The 20,664-nt window shown below is 40.7% G+C and overlaps 1 protein-coding gene across 1 annotated transcript in view; it reads left to right on the forward strand.

Moving 5' to 3' along the window:
* Positions 1-20,664, forward strand: part of LOC308636301 (multidrug and toxin extrusion protein 2-like) — a 63,164-nt gene that overhangs the window by 28,664 nt on the left and 13,836 nt on the right. Inside the window, exons 9-12 of the mRNA XM_081271723.1 lie at positions 7,754-7,867; positions 8,876-8,943; positions 15,819-15,927; positions 16,865-16,940. Coding sequence (XP_081127849.1) covers positions 7,754-7,867; positions 8,876-8,943; positions 15,819-15,927; positions 16,865-16,940 — 367 coding nt within the window. The remainder of the gene's footprint in view (positions 1-7,753; positions 7,868-8,875; positions 8,944-15,818; positions 15,928-16,864; positions 16,941-20,664) is intronic.

The following is a 20,664-nucleotide window of genomic DNA, read 5'->3' on the forward strand; positions in this document are numbered from 1 at the left end:
AAAATAATTTCTAATTGTCTTCTGTATTTCTGTAGCATCTGTTGTGATATTGCCTTTTTCATCCCGTATGTTAGTAATTTGAGTTCTCTCTCTTCTTCTCTTCGTTAGCATGGCTAAGGGTCTGTCGATCTTATTTACTTTTTCAAAGAACCAACTTTTAGTTTTGTTAATTTTTTCAATAGTTTCTTTTGTTTCAATGTCATTGATTTCCGCTCTGATTTTAATTATTTCTTGCCTTCTGCTACATTTGCTGTTGTTTTGCTCTTCCTTTTTTAGGGCTTTGAGATGAAGTGTGAGCTCATTTATTTGTTGGTTTTTCCTTTTTTTGAGGAATGACCTCCAGGCAATGAATTTCCCTCTTAAAACTGCTTTCATTGTGTCCCATAGATTCGGATATGTTGTGTCTGTATTTTCATTTATCTCTAAGAATTTTTTGATTTCCTCCTTTATGTCTTCTGTAACCCATTGATCATTCAGTAACATATTGTTCATTTTCCATGTGATGTAGGATTTTTCCTTCCTTCTTTTATCATTGATTTCCAGTTTCATTCCATTATGATCAGATAAAATGCATGGTATTATCTCCACCCCTTTATATTTACTGAGGGTTGCCCTATGGCATAATATATGGTCTATTTTTTAGAAGGATCCATGTGCTACTGAGAAAAAAGTATATCCACTTGATGATGGTTGATATATTCTATATATGTCAGTTAAGTCTAGGTTATTGATTGTGATATTGAGTTCTATAGTTTCTTTATTCAACTTTTGTTTGGAGGATCTGTCCAATGGTGAGAGAGGTGTGTTGAAGTCTCCCATAATTATTGTGTTGTGGTCTGTTTGATTCTTGAACTTGAGGAGAGTTTGTTTTATGAACGTCGCAGCACCATTATTTGGTGCATAAATATTGATAATTGTTATGTCTTGTTGGTGAATGGTTCCTTTTAACAGTATATAATGTCCTTCCTTATCCCTTTTGATTGACTTAGTCTTGAAGTCGATTTTATTCGATATGAGGATGGCCATCCCTGCTTGCTTACGAGGACCGTGTGCGTGGTATATTTTTTCCCAACCTTTCACCTTCAGCCTGTGTATGTCTTTTCCAATCAGATGTGTCTCCTGGAGGCAGCATATTGTTGGATTTGTTTTTTTAATCCATGTTACCAGCCTATGTTGCTTTATTGGAGAGTTTAAGCCATTAACGTTTAGACTTATTATTGATATATGGTTTGTACTTCCAGACATGTTTGATTATTTATCTTTTTTTTTTCTAATTTAGTTTGTTTCTCCATGATTAGCTCTCCCCCCGCCCTCTGTCTTTACCGAGGCACTTCCCACTGATGGTTTTGGTTATTGTTTTTCATTTCTTCCTCGTGTAGTGTTTTGCTCAAGATGCTTTGCAATGCTGGTTTTCTGGCTGCAAATTCTTTTAGCTTTTGTTTATCATGAAAGATTTTTATTTCGTTGTTGTACCTGAAGCTTAATTTTGCTGTATACAGAATTCTTGGTTGGCATCCATTGTGTTTCAGTGTTTGAAATACGTTGTTCCAGGACCTTCTTGCTTTCAGCATCTGTGATAAAAAATCCATTGTTAACCTTATTGGTTTACCCCTGAATGTGATATGCCTCCTTTCTCTTGTAGCTTTTAATATTTTCTCTTTGTTCTGTATATTGGATGTCTTCATAACAATGTGTCTTGGCGTTGGTCTACTGTGATTTTGTGTGCTCGGTATCCTTATGCATCTACAATTTGTATATCCGTTTCCTTTTTTATTTCTGGAAAGTTTTCTGTAATTATTTCATTCATCAGGTTACTCATTCCCTTGGTTTGAATCTCTGTACCTTCCTCTATCCCGATGACTCGTAGGTTTGGTTTTTTTATGTTATCCCATATCTCTTGGATGTTTTTCTAGTGATTTTTTACCAGCCTTTCTGAGTTGGCTAGGCTCTTTTCAAGATGATATATTTTGTCTTCATTATCTGACGTTCTGGCTTCTACTTGCTCCACTCTGTTAGTGATACTCTCAATTGAGTTTTTAATTTGGTTTATCGTTTCCTTCATTTCTAGAATTATTGTTTGATTATTTTTTATAATCTCTATCTCCTGATAAAGATGCTTAACTTCTTCTTTTATCTGTTTATGTAATTCATTTTCAATGTGTTCTTTCACTGTTTGGATTTGCTGTCTCGTATCCTCTTTAAGGTTCCTTTCCATCTGTCTAAGGTGTTCCTTGAGTTCTTTATATGACCATTTTTCTGATGACTCTAGGTCCTCCTGAATATTTAGGCTGTCCTTCATTGTTTGTACTCCTTTTCTTCCTTGCTTTTTTATGCTGCTCATGTTACTTCTTGTTCTGTTTGACTGCTGAGTTATTGTTTACTCTTATAAATTTATTTGATGCTTGGGAGGAGAGGTATTAGAAGGGAAGGGAAGAAGTCACTAAAGAGAATGAGAGTAGGCAGGTAGAATTCAAGGAAGGGGGAATAAGAAAATTGAAAAGAAATGAAAAAACAAAAGAAATGAAAACAAACAAACAAAAAAATTAGAAAATAAAGAAAGAAAGAAAAGAAAAAAAATTTTCTTTTTACAAAAATAATAATGATAATTAAAAAATGAAAATGAAAATAATAATACTAATATAAAAAAATTTAAAAAAAATTTAAAACATTAAAAAAAGTTAAAAAACAACAACAAAAAAAATTGAAAATGAAAGAAAAAGAAAAAATAAAGAAAAATAAAAAAATGATAATAATAGTAATAATAAATGCAGTCCTAGAGTTCGATTAACTTCTCTTCCAGTAGGTGGAGCTGTGCCCACTGGGCCAAGCTTCTCCTCTCAATAGGTGGGAACCAGTCACTGTGCAGCAGCTCTTCCTCCCAGACTGTGCGGGTCTCCAATCCTGAGTGCCTGGGGCCTTCTCTTGTGTTTCCTTAAGCCAGGCCGTGCTCACCTGTGACGCTCACCACAATACTGGCTACACGCCAGGTCTGCTGCTCCCAGGAGCCCTGTTTTCATGAACGATTGGGCACACTCTCCCTGTTTGCCATTCCCTCGGACCCTAAGTTTGTAGAGCGTGGGGCTGAGAACCCCCAGCGAATTTGCTTGCCCTCCGGTAGCCACGCCCCCGGTAGCTGGTGCAAGAGACCTCAGTTGTCAGCCCTGGTTGGAGCAGTAGCCGGGAGTTCCACGCCGAGAGTCCCGCACCACTCCTGATTCCCTCGGTCTGGCTATCACACTCACAGGAGAGCTGGGAGGGGCCCTTACGGATTCCCCTGCTGTGTAGAGAGAGATGGCTAGGGGATTAGACACCTGTCTCGCTGGTTTCAATGTAGTTATCTCCTCCGCCCGTGATGTCAGTTCTCTGCTAAGGTGGTATCCCATGCAAATGGTGACCGTTCGTTCCCTTTGCCGGGTGACCAATGCAATGGGTAGGTCCTGACTTGTCTCTCCCAATCCCCGTTGTAATCCTGTGGCCACTGCCTATGAAGGCTCGGTTGGCTTTTACTTCTGTAAGTTCATAAGGGCCGACCAGTTATTTCAGGGGGATCATTAGTGCTGAGTCACCAGAAGCAGGCGAACAGGAGCTTGAATTCAGCCGATCCGGGCTCAGTGTGTGTTCTGAGAGGCCCAGACTGTTCGCCCCAGATCCACATCAGCTCAGCATTGCCTAGTGATCCTGAGCAAACAGCATTTAGACAATTTACAACTCCCTATGCCTGTGCAGCTGAAGGGGTCAGAGACTTGATCTCTCCGCGCCTGCCGCCATGTTAGATCTCCTCAATGATATTCATGTTACCTTTACAGCTTCCTAGCATAAGCAAGATCTTGGGATTATACAAACTGCTGCTTCTGTTTCCAGTCCAGATTTCTAGAAATGAAACCCTGCCGCCGTTGCCTCCGCCTCTGGGCCGCGCTCACGGGCGCCGCGCTCGTTCGCGACCTTAGCCTCCGCTGCCCCTCTGCCCAGTGCCCGGCCCCCGGGGCCCAAGCGGCTGCCGCCGTGGCTCTCCGGCCCCCTCCTTCGGAGCACGGGTCCCCTCGCAGGGAGATGCACAACGACCCCAGAGCAGGCTCTGCCCGAAGGTGCAGCGGTGAATAGGCAACCGAGGCGCTGGAGGCCGCGGTCCAGCCTTTGGAGGACAGGGCTTGGCACGAAGCCCAGTACCAACCTCTAGATGCGGCTGCTGGACAATGTAGACAGAGCCATCAAGACAGCAAGCAGAAAGCAAATGGCGGCTCCCTCGGAGTGGATTTTCGGCACCGAAACCACAGCCCAGCCAACAATCCCAAACCACAAACTCTCCCTGTATAAAAAATATTCAAAAAAAAAAAAAAAAAAAAAAGGGCGGGGCGCACTGAGCTTTCTTTGCCTCGGGTACTTACAATCCACTGCTGATTACACATTCTGCTTCTCTGCCCGGAGCGAAGTGAAAGAGGAAGCAGATGGGAGCAAAGTGCCCGTGGCTCTGAGCAGCAAAGCGTCTCTTTGTTCTTTCTGCTGCTTGGCAAAGTGGTCCGCTACAGATTAATGGTGAAAGGAGCTCTAACAAGCTGCGCAAAATCTCGATTAAAGCCACTGCTCTGAGCACCACGCTCAGCACTTCAGCAACCCCCGTACGCAGCGGCCATCTTTTCAGATTTCTTTCTTAAACTAAACTTTTTTTTTACTTAGTACAGAGGTTGGCAAACCCATGGACCAAACCTAGCCTGTAGCCTATTTTCCTAAATGTAGTTTTATTGGAACAAGCCACATCTGATCTTTTATGCATTGCCTGTGGCTGCTCTTGTGCTTCTAGGGCAGAGCTGAATAGTTGTGACAGGGACCATCTGGCCCGTGATGTGATGTGTCTTTGCCACATGACCCTTAACAGAAAAAGTTTGTAAGTTTGTTGACTTCTGATTTAGCAGTTTTCTTTTTGCTTATATTTTTAGTTATGGTAAAATATATATTAAAAAATTGGCCACTTAGCCATTTTTAAGTGTGCAGATCAGTGGAATTAAGTCCATTCACACTGTTGTGAAACCATCAACACCATATGTTTTGGTCCATTTTCTTTTGCTCTAATTGCATACTATAGACTGGATGATTCATAATGGATAGTTCCAGAGGCTTGCAAGTTCAAGAGCATGGTGCTGGCATCTGCTCAGCATCTGGTGCGGGCCTTCTTCCTGCATTATAATATGGTGGAGGGCATCACAGGATAGCACAGAGCAAGAATGCCAGAGAGAGCTTGCTTTTATGACAAAGCCACTCCCAAGATGAACCATGTGTCCACTAACCCATCAGTCCATTAACCCACCAGAGCTCTGCCCTGAGGACTCAATCACCTTCCAAAGGACCCACCTCAGATTCCCACTAAGGTAAACAATAGAACCATCCATCTCTAGAAATTTTTAATCTTGAAAAACTGAAACTCTGTACCCATTGAACAACTCCCCATGGCTCCCTTCCTGAGCCCCAGGTCCTGGAAACCACCATTCTGTTTTTGTCTCTATGAATTTGATGACTCTCGCTCGATACCTTATATAATTGAAATCATATGATATTGATCTTTTTTTGGTGACTGGCTTATTTCATTTAGCATAATGTCCACAGAGTTCATCATGTTGTAGTACATGTCAGAATTCCCTTCCTTTTAAAGGATGAATACTATTCCATTACATGTGTAAACTGCATTTCCTTATCCATTCATCAGTCAGTCAGTGGACATCTGGGTTGCTTCCACCTTTTGGCTATTGTGAAAAATGCTGCTAGGAACATGTGTATACAGATATCCCTTCATGACATTAATTTCAATTCTTTGGGGTAAAATTGCCAAAATTACCCCAAAGTGAAATTACTGAATTATATGGTCATTAATTTTTTTCAATTAATTAATCTTATAGTATTTAATTCATTTAATTTTTTGAGAATCCTGCATATTGTTCTTCCATGGTTTATTACACTTTTTAACATGCCCACCAACAGTACACAAGGGTTCCAATTTCTGTACATTTTTGCCAATCTTTGTTTTTGGTTCCTTCCTTCCTTCCTTCTTTCTTTCCTTCTTCCTTCCTTTCTCCTTCCCTCTCTTTCTCCCTTCCTTTCTTCCTTTCTTTTTGATAATAGACATCCTAATGAATATTAGGTAATAACTCATTTTGATTTGCACTTCTCTAATTACTAGTGATGTTGAACATCTTTTCATGTACTTGTCCATTTGTATATTTTCTTTTTTTAAAATATTTTTATTAGTTATTGATGGACCTTTATTTATTTGTATGCGGTGCTGAGAATCGAACCCAGGGCCTCACACATGCTAGGCAAGCGCTCTACCACTGAGCCCCAGCCTCAGCCCTCATTTGTATATTTTCTTTGGAGAAATGTCTATTCTAATCCTTTGCACATTTTTAAATTGTTTTTTTTCATTGCTGGGTTGCAGAAGTTATTTTTGAGTCATGGATTTTATGACATCCAGCTATCTTTACGAGGTATATGATTTGAAAATATTTTCTCCCATTCTGGGGGTTACCTTTTCATCCTGCTGATTGTGTCCCTTGATGCACAGAAAGTTTTAATTTGGGCATTCTCTTTTGTCTGTTTTCACTTTTATTGCTTGTGAGCACAATGTATTTTAAGATCTACTCAAAACTTGGTGCACTGGTGTTGCACCCAGTCCCAGCTAGTTGGGAGGCTGAAACAGGAGGGCTTCTTGTGCTCAGGACCTCCTCTCAGAAAAAGAGGGATCTATCCATATTCTCTCTCTCTCTCTCTCTCTCTCTCTCTCTCTCTCTCTCTCTCTCTCACACACACACACACACACACACACGCACACACACACACAAATATATAAATATGTACATATATGTGTGCATATTTGTATGCAGTGTTTTGCTCTCAACCATAGTGTGCATCTATTGAATTTTACCTCTCTAGTTCTCTCTTGATGGTCTCCTTGTTGCCTCTCACACTCCACGGCCACAGTCTGCTGCACAATGTGTAGCCTACATTTTTTATGGAGTACCACAAAACTTTCTTGGCTATTTATATCCAGGAGTGGCACAAATGGGTGATAGTCCCACCAGCTGGCTGGGCTGATGAGATGAGCTGGGTTCAAAGGATCTGGCTGTTTTGACCTAAGAAAATAGCAAAGAAATCACATAAAACACAGACATGAGTTTCTCAGCTCTAGGGCAGGACAGCTCTGCGACTTTAAGGGGTCAACTTCCGTGCAGGACAGTGCTAGAAAGAGAGCATGCACTCGGGATCTCATTATTTTATGGGGGGGACACACAAAGGAGCTTCAATGGAATGTTCTTCACCAAATTAAGGCAGGAGATAGGATTTTGAAAGGTGGAGTCTTGCTTGGTGATGTCTTGTGGTCAGCAGATTGATTGACATCTTGGCAAGTCACACCCATCTCAGGTGCTGCGTGGGATCACAAGCAGAGTGCACAGGGTGTGCACACTGTGTTGCACACCCCAATCAGCATGCAACGCCCCTCATATAACTCAAATGCACATAGCTCACACACACAGCCTGTGGATGGCTCATGACATGATAGGGCATAAACATACTTTAGCATCACTAAACATTGACAGTTTAGTGCCTGCCATCTTAAACCCTGGTCCTCTTTGACATCTTTATGTTTTGCTGGAGACTACTCAGAAGCTACTTACAGCCTCTGACCATGTGGAAGAGGCCGGTATCTGAATAGAATGGTTATTATCAGAGAATACAATGAACATCTGTTTTGTTCCCTGATCTGCAGGTTGGACAAGGGAGTGCTTCCAGGAGTGGGGTGCCTACATCCACTTGGCTATTCCCAGTATGTTCATGCTGTGCATCGAGTGGTGGACCTTCGAGATCGGAACCTTCCTCGCAGGTCTGTCAGCAGTCCAGTGGACACCTATGCCCAGCCTGGCGAGTCACATCTCCAAAGCTTTTCTAGAAACTAAAGTGTCGCTTCTCCATCCTGCATCATCTTATCAGGCTCTCGTGGAGGTTTTTAATACAGGCATAAACTTTTCACCAACCAAATTTGGATTGGATGGGACTGTAGCACTACTGACCCACCCTATATTTTGTAAATAAGGAAAAGGAGGTGGCTGGCAAGGGGTTTGTCAAGAGTCATGGAGTGGGAAAACAAAACCTCCAACCCAGATCTCCCGACTCGGCCTGCCTCGTGTCTCATTTGACTTTTCCTAAGTGTCTGGCTATTTTGTTGCTGTTGAAGTCTCTCTATGTTGCCTAGGCTGACCTTGAACTTCTGGCCTCAAGCCATCCTCCTGCCTTGGCCTCCTGAGTACTGATGTGCACTATCTCACCTGACTTCCAGCCAAATTTTTAAGACTTAACAAATGCAGAGTCATTGATTTGGCTCTGTTTTAGCTATGACCTGCATGTTTACTGAATTGTGATGATTTGAGCCGTTGGTATTCATTTTAGCCATCGGATCACTAGTAACATGATAGATCAAATAGAGGACAAGGTAACAGAGTAGGTTGTGCCCAGTGGTACACAGTAGTGATCCTATCAGCTATGCAGAGAGTTTTCCCTTCTGCCTTCCCCTCCCACACTATGACCCCACATCTCCTGAGAATGACCTGCAACCCTAGGAGCCTTTTCTACTTTGAACCCGATGTTTTATTCCCTGGTGGAGCAGGGGCTTGTAAAATGAATGTGTCAATCTTAACTGCCGGAAATCTTGGCAACTTCCCAAGGAAAAGATGTCTGGGGTTGTTTTCGGAACAATCTGACAGTGAATTCTACCTTCAAATGATGCTTCTGGGACATGGTTGGCTTCTCTCAAATTAAAATGTGTCCTAGTTTTCTAGGGAAAATGCTTGTTTTAATTGAAGTTTTGAATGTCTTCTGCATGTCAACCTTTCAGGGCTGATTAATGTGACTGAGCTTGGAGCCCAGGCTGTCATTTATGAACTGGCCTCTGCAGCCTACATGGTAAGACCTACGGGGTGAGACTCAGCCCGACTTCATGAACCCTGTGGGCTGTCATCAATGCTGAGAGGGAGGGAGGAAGGGAGGGAGGGAGGGAGGGGGAGAGAGAGAGAGAGAGAGAGAGAGAGAGAATTGCATTATAGAGACAGCATGGATGGATTGGGGACCAGACATATGAAGTTGAGTCCTAGCCATAGCATTCCCTGACTATGTGGTATGGGCTCCTTACTGAACCTTCCTGACATTTAGTTTCCTCCTATACAAAATGGGGGGAAATATCTACTTTTCAGGTGAAGATTGAATGAGATACTGCATATGATACTTAACATGATACCTGGCATATATATTCAACCAATATGGAGTTAGTGCTAGAATAGGATGGTGAGTGAGATTGGGACAGCTTTTGTTTTCTTGTAGCTGTGACTCAGAGAGGAGACAGAGATAAAGAAGGAAGGAAGGAAGGAAGGAAAGAAAGACAAATATGAGCATTGCAAATATCATATATGTATGATAAGCACCATAAAAAAGCAAAAAATGGTCTGAGATGCATGAAAACACAGAGGCAGATGCCTTTTAGATCAGGTAGTGAGGGAGGGTCTCTGTGTGTCACTGTTTAAGCTGGGACATGAAGGATGACAGAAGCTGGCCTGGGGAGCCCACAGATGAGAGTCAACTGTGCAGCCTGAGCCAAGGCCCCATGATGGAACTGTACCTGGCATTGCTGAAGGCTTATTGAGGGTTATTGAGAGAAAGTTGGAGGGAGCACACAGGGCCTGTGGTCCCAGGTCAAGGAACAACATTCTTCGCCTGTGTAGAAGCTGGCTTCAGGGTAAGAATTGTAGGTGGGAGTGGAAAGGACAGAGGAGGCTGCTGGAATGGTCCAGGTGAAGGAGAAGAGAAGTAGATGACTAGGTGTGTGGGGAGGCAGAATGTCAAAGCCAGGGTCAGAGTTTGGTTGTGGCATGCAAGGCAGGGAGTGAGAAGAATCACACAGCTGTGCAGGGTAATGCCTCTTATCTTCTGATGCTTTTTTGATATTCCCAGCCCATACAGAAATGGGAAACTGGGAAACTCCCATTGTTTTGTCTGTTTCTTTGTGTGTGTGTGTGTGCGTGTGTGTGTGTGTGTGTGTGTGTGTGTGTGTGTGCTGGTACTTGAACCCAGAGGAGCCAAATACCCAATCCTTTTTACTTTTTATTGTGAGACAGGGTCTTGTTAAGTTGCTGAGTCTTGGCTTGAACTTGTGAACCTCTGTTTCAGCAACCTGCCCCATGCTGACCTGCCCAGTCACTGGGATTACAGGTGTGAGCAGCTGCTTCTTGTTTTTAAAAGATTGAGAGGCTCTCTGGGCAGTTGGACTACAGATCGTTTTTGTTTCCTTGTGTTTTTCTTTAATCTTAAAAGTGAAACAAATTTTAATGGGTATTCATGTGATCAGCTGGGAATAAAAATAAAGAGTGTCAGGAGCCAGCCCAACATGGAGAGGGCAGGAACAGAAGGAAACTCGGCAAAGAGACAGAGGAGCCGGCTGAGGGAGACTGGAATGTAGTGTAGTGGGAGGTTGGAGAACATCCACTGGGTTTAGGGGTAAGGCCATTAGGGACCTCACGGAGCAATGAAGAGGTACAGCCGGATTTGAATGAATGGCTTTCAAGGTAGGTAAAGGAATAGAGAGAGGCTCCCCGGGTAGACAGTTCTGCATAAATGTTAACCTTGGTTGTCAGAGTTGGGATGTGCGGTATCAGGGGAGGGCTTTGATCTTGTTTCTGTGCATATGTATGTGTGTATGTATTCTGGTGCTGGGGATTGAACCCAGGGGCACTTGACCACTGAGGTCGCATACCCATCCCTTTTTATTTTTTATTTTGAGACAGAGACTCACTAAATCATGTAGGGCCTTGCTAAGTTTGTGAGGCTGGCTTTGAATATCATGATCGTCTTACCTCCCCAGTTGCTAGGATTACAGGCATGTGCCACTGTGCCCTGCTATTTCTGATTTTAAATGGTGATAGTAGAGCTGTTTGATAAACAGGAGATATCTACTAATTTTGTCTTTAGATCTATTTTTCTATCTGCTCTGTTACACACTTCCCGTTTCTTTACATTTTTATTTTTAATTGTGGTAAAATATATCTAACATAAGATACTGTCTTAATTGTTAAGTGTGAATCTCAGCATGTTAATTACACTCACACTATTATATGACCATTTACAGACTTTTCATATTGCAGCATGGAAACTATGCATCCACCATCAAGCTCCCCACCTCTTGTCCCCAGCCCCAGCTCCTGGCACCCACCGCCTACTTTCTGTTTTGTCACAGACTTCCTTTTGTGAGAGACAGGAAAGTAATAATTCTTCATTATTCCCAGGGGAAAGCAAGCTTTCTTAGTGGTGAGTTCACAATAAAATTATATAAAAAAAAGACAAAAGCAAGAGTTAACAGGTAAAACAGATTTTGAGATAATGATGTAGTAGTAAGAAAGACACTAGAAAATTATTATGTTCCAAATAATTAGACAAAAAAGAAAGAATTGAAACCAAAAAAAAAAAACAACAATATTTGCAAAAGAACCAAGTAGAACTTTGAGAATTAGAAAATACAGTCATTGAAACCTAATATTGGATATGAAAAATAGCTGGTTAGTCACAGCTAGAAAGAATCAATAGTGAACTTGAAGATAGATGTAGAGACATTCCTCAGAATAAAACAAAGGCGTGTAGAGAGATAGAATGTATGAATGGAGTAGATCATCATATATGTGTGGGAATTCCAGGGAGAGAGAGTAGGAGGCTGGTATAGACACAGTATTCAGGGACATAATACAGAGACAGAGCAAGATGATTAAAGATATGATTCTAAGTATTTTAAAAATCTAATGATCATTGTGCTGGAGATTTTAGTTTGGAAAATGAGGCAAGAAAAAAAATAAAAAACATCCAGATTGGAAAGGAAAAAAAAAGATTAGGAAAAAAAAGTAAAATTATCCCCATTTGCAAATGACATGATCTTTTATATAGAAAACTACAAGGAATCTGATACAAACATATATACCTTAAACCACTAGAGTTAATAAGTGATTTCAGCAAAATTGTAAGATATAAGATCAATACACACTCTTCTGTTGCATTTCTACATATTAGCAGTGAACAATCTGAAAATGAAGAAAACAATTCAATTTATTTAAAAATATTTAGCAACTTGATATATGAAAGTAGGCATTTTGTCTTAATTTCTGTCAGTGAGGTTGCCTATATTTATGTTTAACTAGGTATAAAGTCTGTATAACCAGAAGATTATCAGTTTTCTGTCAATTGCATCTGTAACAAATTATTCACATTATTTTAATTAACTGATTAATTATTTTTGTGGGAATGAAAGCCAGGACTCAGTAGTTTTTTCCCCCATAGATTTTAATTTATATATATTCTTAAAACCATCTTTTTTTCCCCCCTGTGGTGCTGGGGATTGAACCTCGGGCCTTGTGCATGCAAGGAAAGCACTCTACCAACTGAGCTATATCCCCAGCCCCTTTCTTGAAACCATATTAATATAAAAGCAATTCATACTAAGGAACACATAATATGTTCACCTAGTTCAGAAATTTACAAAAGTGAGAGTAAACTTGCGTCTTCTCTTATTAGTCTGTTCCCCTGAGCCATCCCACTTAACCATTTTCTGATCATTGTTACCAGACTTTTGGACCTACATTTCTTAATACCTTTACCCAATAACTATAGACTGACTCTGTTGAGAAAGATGAGGAATATAGCTCATTTTCCACAGCATCTCCCTCTACATTATGGTTTTTCTTCTAATTCTCTTAGTGGTTACTTTTATGACTTTAATAATAAACATAGGCTTCTTTTTCTTGATCTATCAACTTTATAGATGCTGCATCTTGACTCCCTGAATTGTAAGATGAGGAATATTTTGTAACTGTGTTTCTTTCTATATCTCTTCTCATTTGCCTTCCAAATTTCACAAGCTACTTAACAACCAGCCACAAGTTATGAGATGGGCACTAATCTAAATTACAAATAGTAACTCATGGAATCCTTATATTTATAGATGAGGAAGAGGGACCCTAGTTCAAGGAAGTAATTGGCTGGGATTTGAACCCAGGGACCTGGCTCCAGAGTTCATGGTCTCAATCACAATGTTGTGCTACTATATTCTTGTTTTTATTTTGTGATGGTTATAATCTTTGATTTATGTCTTACATTATACATGTATGTTTTAGTATTTTAGGGTTCATCTGAAAAAAACAACATTAATAACAATATGATTCTTATAAATATGATAATTCGCATATCCAAGTGATGGTTTTTGCAACACATGAGAAGGAAATCCTGTCCAAATAGTTACCAAAACTCTTCAACTGTGGAAAGAGAACTTTATGAGCAAAAGATAAAATTGATGATTTTTTTTCTTGTTTTCATCAGTTGGTTAAAATCATGTCATATTTTAGTTTGTTTACTATTTAGGATAGGACTTTATTTTGAATTTTTTAAAATGTTTTTATTAGTTGTTGAGGGACCTTTAATTAATTGATTGACTGATTGACTTATATGCAGTGCTGAGAATCCAACCCAGTGCCTCACACATGCCAGGCAAGCACTCTACCACTGAGCCACAACCCCAGCCTGCAGGATAGGACTTTTCTTGTACAGATTTTTATTTATTTCTCTGGCATTTCTAATAGCCTTTTTCTCTTACTGATAGAAGTAGCACATGCCTTCATCATCTTACTAATATCATCTGGGGTTTAAACAGACCATTACCTGTCAATCCATTTTTCTTCCTTAAACATCTCAGGACCCTTTCGTTCCTTGTTTTCATTTGTATACACTGATTTCTAGACTTTTTCTATCATGCTACACAACTGTCATTCCAGAATTTCTTTCTTTCTCTTCATGACTTAAGTCTACAGTCTACCTTTAAGTATCTGAGGATATTAAATTGAACTTTTAAATATTCTTTTCTGCTCCTTAAGTCATCCATTTTGTTTCCTCTGAGGTCAAGTAGCCTTTTATTTATCCTGATCTTCTTGGAGGAATGTGTGTGTTCAGTTTCCCTCAAAGCTCTGGTGATCTGAATGACCCATTTATACTTATGCATGAGCGAATTCATGGATTCATAAAATAAATGGCTGGCATTGAATCCCCATTCTGTGACTTGGAGATTTCTCTCCAACAGGTCTTTGTCCTGAATGGGATGGACCAGTGGGAAGCTAGGTGCAAACGTGATCTCTCTCAAGTGACATCTTCATTTTTAATTGATTGATTGATTATGGTACTGAGCAGTGTCCCTAAGCCTTTTTATTTTTTATTTTGAGTCATGGTCTCACTAAGTTTTCCAGGTGGGCCTTGACCTTGTGATCCTCCTCCCTTAGCCTCCCGTGTTGCTGGGATTTCAGGCATATGCTGCTGTGTCTGGCCAGGGGTTATGAATGAGTGGATATGAGGCAGGGGTAGTCTGACCTCCACCTTCCTGTCCTACCCTGGCCCCATGTCTACATACTCCCTAAAACAAAGGAGAAAGGCTTGATTTGGGGTACACAGAGCACACAGGGAGCTCACACACAGTTCCTGTGTTATCCCAGCCTTCTGTGTGGAGAGTATGAGGGAGCTCAGATAGGCCTCGTTGGCATCTCCCTGGATACTGCTTTCCTTGCCTTAATGATGAACCTGGGACTTCAAAACCTGAGGGATCCACTGGGAAGAGGAGCATGATCCAGCCTTTTGTTATATTCTGGGCTGTGGATCCCGACGATTCTACCCCAGGAACATGGCACTAGTACCCTCTTCCAAAAGCTGTTTTGCTATTCACAATGTTGTCAATAAATTTCTCTCTACAAAGCATGGAAATTAATTTTCTATGAATGATGTTTGGGGAGGGAAGGGAGTCAAGCATGTAAGCCTGTCATGCATCTTAAACTGAAAAGTCAATGGCACATACTTTGGGCACAGGTCTTACATGGTTTTATGTAGCAAAATCTATTGTTTCTCAAGTTCTTAATCTTAACAATAATATATACACATAATTGATATATATACATAATTATATAATTAATATATATTTACATATAAATTAATTATACATATAATTAATTTAGGCTAGTTTTCAAAACATTAACAAATTAGAAGGTTGTTGAGAGGATGCTGCTTGTGGCAGAAACAAGAAGTTAAAGCTGATATATAAATTCTTAAAGTAGACATGAGAGCCAAAATCAAAGCTGTCTGTACAACCCATGGTACACATACAGCCTGAAGGCACACTATGTTGTAAGATACAAGAAGGTTGAATGGTCTATGTGAGAAGCAAAGAAACTTATAGCTTTAGATTTCCATAACTGATGATTACAATAAAGTTTTGGCCTTTGAAGGGGCATATTCTAGCTGTCTGGATGGTCAGACATGGAGTGTTTCATCTGTCCCACCATCAAAGGGGGGCTATGGAGTCAGATTTCATCAACATTTGTTGAGTTCCTATAGTATGCCAGGCTCTGTCCTAAGTGGTTTTTCACATGGTTCCTTCCATTCTATAAATAATTTATGATTTATATTAAGTTGAATCTTACATTTAAGAGCATAGCTAGTTTAAATTAAGTCATGATGGTGAAGGTGTTGTGCCAGTAAAGGAGGGGCTTTGCACCCAAATCCAGCTTCCTTCAGAGGTCCTTGTCTGGTATTTGTGAAGCTGCAGTGAGGAAATCAGGTGTCAAAGAGGCTGAGCCTTTATCACCCACCACACAGACGGGATGAAATAGAGTTATTTCTAGAACCCAGAGTGCTGAGTCTAGATGGACCCTGGTGTGCTAATGTGTGAACTTCCGGGGTTTTTTAAATTATGATTTATGTTTGTTAACTCCTAGGTGCCTTTTGGCTTTGGTGTGGCCGCCAGTGTCCGAGTGGGCAATGCTTTGGGAGCAGGGAATGCTGAGCAGGCTCGGTGCTCCTGTACCTCTGTTCTGTTGTGTGCAAGTGAGTAACGCGCTTCTAACCTCCTGGTGTCTTTAAGGAATTTAGTGTGGTAAGTGAAAGTCAGTGTATCAGAATATCTTAACGAATTGAGTCATATATATACACTCAACTGTGCTCTTTCCGACTTACTGAGTTAAGTCAATCTTCCAATTATAATTTTCTGTTACTACATGCCAAGTAAATAATGTTCTGCTTGGTTCTACTGAAATAATTTCCAAGGCAATTATCATATGCAGTCAGACTTTATGAGGATAGTATAGTCCAAGTGACTGACTCTCCATGTTCCTGGACCATCACCTCTTCTGGCTATTCCAGTGTCCTAAAATCTCAGCAGTTGGAAAAGATTCGGATGCACCGATGGCCTGGCCTGTTTTTGCTGCTGTAAGAGGGTGCAGACTGGGAAGTCCAAGGTCAAGGCTCCAGCCGGTTTGGCTGTCTAGTGAAGGATGCTTTTTGCTTCCAAGCTGGAGATTTGATTTTCATTCTCCTGTGGCAGAAGGGACGGAAGGGTGAAAGGGGTCCAAGGAGACCTAATCCATTCATCAGGTCACAGCTGTCATGATCCAGTCACCTCCCAGAGAGCACACCCCCCAATACAGTTTCACTGGAGATTAAATTTCAACATGAATTTTGAAGAGGACAAAGCCATTCAAATTACCGCAGTTGAAATCTTATTGAGGATCAGTCTCCCTTAGAAAAAGGAGTCAGAATTGCCAGATCCTAGTTGTTCTTTTCATAGACAGCAAAATGACACGTTATTAACCTTATAAATTTTTTTTTGAGTTGGGGTCTTGCTATGTTACCTCAAACTTGTGGGCTCAGGCAATCCTCCTGCTTCAGCCTTGCAAATCATTGATGAGAATCTTTCATGAGATGTCAGCCCTAGGATTTATCACACTTTATATCACTTCCTCTTGGCTTCTTCCATGCTTTCCAGGTGTTTGTGCACTTGCACTGGGAGTTCTGCTAGCAGCTTTGAAGGATGTGGTTGCCTACATTTTCACCAGTGACAAGTATGTACTCATGGATAAAAATGCCATTGCTTTTAGGTTTTCTTTCTGATTATGAGAGATGGATAACAGTTTACTTCATAGGAAAGCTCTTTATGCAGCTAGGAATGAGAAACACAGAATTACGTGAATGAGTTTGAATGAAGAAAAAAACCATTCCCAATCCTCCCATACCCAGTCCATTTACTCATTAGACCTGAGTGGAGTTTTGCTCAGATGTACACAGGAAGAGTACATGCCCCAAAGAGGCACCTTACAGTCCAGGGCATTCTGACAGTACCCATGCCTGATTCTTTCTGGGCAGTATTTGCAAAAATGACTGACTTTGTCTTAGGCTCAATTGTATTGCATTTTCTGTAACAATGTGCTTGAATAATTTTTTTTTAGGTATGCTGCGGTGTCTTTTCAGTAAAAAAAAAAAAAATCTTCATGGGCAGCAGGTGTGGCTCAGTGGTAGAGCACTTGCCTAGCATTCTTGTAGTCCTGAGTTCCTTCCCCAGTCTGGAAAAAAAAAATTCTTTTTTCACGGAGAGTTTGAATAATTTGTACCAGTTGCCTCAGGTTCCGGTTGGGAAGAAATTCAGTCTTATTTTTTACAAGTTGTGCTCTCCCAGTTTCATCCAACCTCACTGGTTTTAAACAAAAGCATGAATGTATTCTCATAAAAATCTTAGGCCTAAGGAGGTGGTCAGATGGAGAAACAGGGACTGGTTTTATCTTCATGCCTTAAGCAACAAAAAACTAGACAAAAAAATAGTTATTTTAAAAATGTGTTTTATGCCTTAGACAGTAGACAGCACAAAAGAGTTATTCCTGAGAGGGAAATGTAATGAAGAGAAGCCACGATCGGCTCAGCTCACTGGAAGAGGGTTTTCAAGCCAGGAAGGGGAAGCCCTGGTGTATCAGACAGCTTTTCTTTGCTGTGACAAATACCTGAGAGAAGCAACTTAGGGTAGGAAAGGTTCATTTTGGCTCACAGTTTCAGAGTTCTCAGTCCATGGTCATTTGGCTCTATTTATTGCTTTGGGCCTGAGTGGGGTGGGACATCATGGCAGAAGTATGCTGCTCAGGTCATGGTAGCCAGGAAAAGAGAGGGAGAGAGGGAAACAGGCAGAAGAACCAAGCGAACTACAGACAGACACACACACACACACACACACACACACACACACACATACAGAGAAGGGGGACTGAGGATAAGAAATACCCTTCAGGGCAAGTCTCCAGTAACTGCTTTCCTTCATCAGGTTCCACTTCCTAGGTTCCATTGCCTTACAGTAAGTCATTCAGCTACCAATGGATTAATCCACGGATGAATCCAGAGTCTTTGTGACCCATTTACTTTCCAAAAGCTCCACCTCTGCACTGGGGACCAAGTCTCCAACACATGAGTTTTTGTGGGGACATTTCATGTCCCGGCAAAGCTCCTCTGTCCCCTTCGGGATGAAGAAACACAGTTGGGAGTTCAAGGGGGCCGTGTGATCAGAGTTCACAAAGCATCAGAGAGAAGAGAGCTCCACTGAGAGCACTTTCAAGATCCTCAGAGGTCTTCCTAGATCTTGAGCTGACCGCTGAGTTGTTTATTTATGTAATTCAGGGAAAATGGGGCCAAAAGGAGCAGGCAGAATAATCCCTGGAGTTTATAAAGGATTAGGAAGAGTCTGTGTTACCGCCAGCTGAATGAAACAACCCCAATACAGAGGACATCTGTTTGGTGGAGTTTTCAGATGGGTGTTGCCTAGAAGAAAAAACTAAGTCCTGGGTGTCAAGGGTGCTCCCATCTTGCCTACCCAAGCCTAAGTACAAACCTTGAGAGTATCAGACTGTTTCTAGGAAACTTAACCGCATCAAAGCTCAAGGGTATATAAAATGGGAGTTTTGAATAGATGTGCTGGACCCAACCACGTAAAATTCACAACACCTAGCAGACAATTAAAAATGACCAGGCAGGGCTGGGGCTGGGGCTCCGTGGTAGAGCACTGGCCCAGCGTGGCTGAGGCACTGGGTTTGATCCTCAGCACCACATAAAAATAAATAAATAAAAATAAAAGCATTGTTTCCACCTACAACTAAAAAAAAAAAAAAAAAAAAATCTAAAAAAATGACCAGACCAGGCAAACATAGAAGCAAGAAACTAAAATCTGTAATGAAGGGAGGTATCAGTCAATGGAAAATGACCCGAAAATGAAACAGAAAACTGAATTACTCCTATACAAGGATATTAGAACAGCTTTTAAAACTATGATTCATATCTTCATAGGGCTGGGGTTATGGCTCAGTGGCAGAGCGCTTGCCTCACACATATGACATACTGGGTTTGATCCTCAGCATCACATAAAAATAAATAAAATAGAAGTATTGTGTCCATCTATAACTAAAAAAAAATTTTAAAAAAGAAGGTAGAAGAGGAACAACAAAATGAAACAAAGAAGATAGGGGAGAAATATATGAGCATGTTGAAGTGAGACATCAAAGATATAAAAAAACAAAATAAAACCAAATTGAACAGGATATTAGATGACATTAACAACACGTTTGATACCATAGAAGAAAAAAATAAGGAATTTAAATATACGGGGCTGGGGATGTGGCTCAAGCGGTAGCATGTTCGCCTGGCATGCGTGTGGCCCGGGTTCGATCCTCAGCACCACATACCAACAAAGATGTTGTGTCCGCCGATAACTAAAAAATAAATATTTAAAAAAAAAGAATTTAAATATACAGCAATAGTAAATATCCTAAATAAAATGTAGATAGAAAAGACTGGAAAGAAAAATAAATAGATAGTATCTGCAGGCCTTAAAACCATGTATTTGAATTCCCCAAACAGAGGCTCTCCTCTATTGACAGAAGAAAATTTTAAAACATAATGTCAAAAAACCTAGACAGATTTGAAAAAAATCTTAGAATTAAAGAGATCCAAAGAGCTATTTAATGTAAATACCCATCCGATACTGGGATTCCTCCAAAATATATTTGTAGACCCTGCAGCTTATACTTATATAACTTCAGTGATGAAGAACTTGCTAGCAATGATTGTCAAGGTATCATCCTTATTTTGAGTTAAAATCTTCCTTTCTCACCTATAACCCAAACTGTTATCCTCTGGCTGAGGCAGAGTCAGCTAAAACATTTGCCTGCACAGGTTTCCAACATGTACAATCCCTCAAAGATTGAATTTAGCCCTGGGCAGGTTTGAATCAGGTGAAATAAAGATGGCCTTCCAAGAGGGTTTTCTAGGAAACCACCAGACATGTGGTCTGTCTGGGATATAATAATTGTGCTTTGTGAACAAGGCTTCAAAAGGGCCAGGCTGTTCTTCCTCAGGTCATGGAACATAAGCTGTTAATGTTCAAAGTTACCAGTTAATGTTCAAGGTGTCCTTGTTGGCAGGAAACATTAGGATAAGTTACAACATCACAAAGCTTGCTGTTCTCATCAATATTCAGCCACTTTTGTTAAACATTTGTTTTAGTCGTAGATAGACACAATACCTTTATTTTATTTTTTATGTGATGCCGAGGATTGAGCCCAGTGCCTCACAAGTACTAGGCAAATGCTCTACCACCGAGCCATGACCCTAGCCCCTCAGCTGCTTGTCTTGAATAAGTGCCCCAGATACCTAAAGCGCCTTTGGTTCATTTCTAGAGTTTGGGAAAAAAAATGGGGTCTGATAATATTTGCCAGATTCTACTTTTCTTTCTTCCTTTCTTTCCTTTCTCTTTGT

This window comes from Spermophilus citellus (assembly GCF_964194105.1).
Source record: "Spermophilus citellus genome assembly, chromosome: 17".
Taxonomy (NCBI): domain Eukaryota; kingdom Metazoa; phylum Chordata; class Mammalia; order Rodentia; family Sciuridae; genus Spermophilus; species Spermophilus citellus.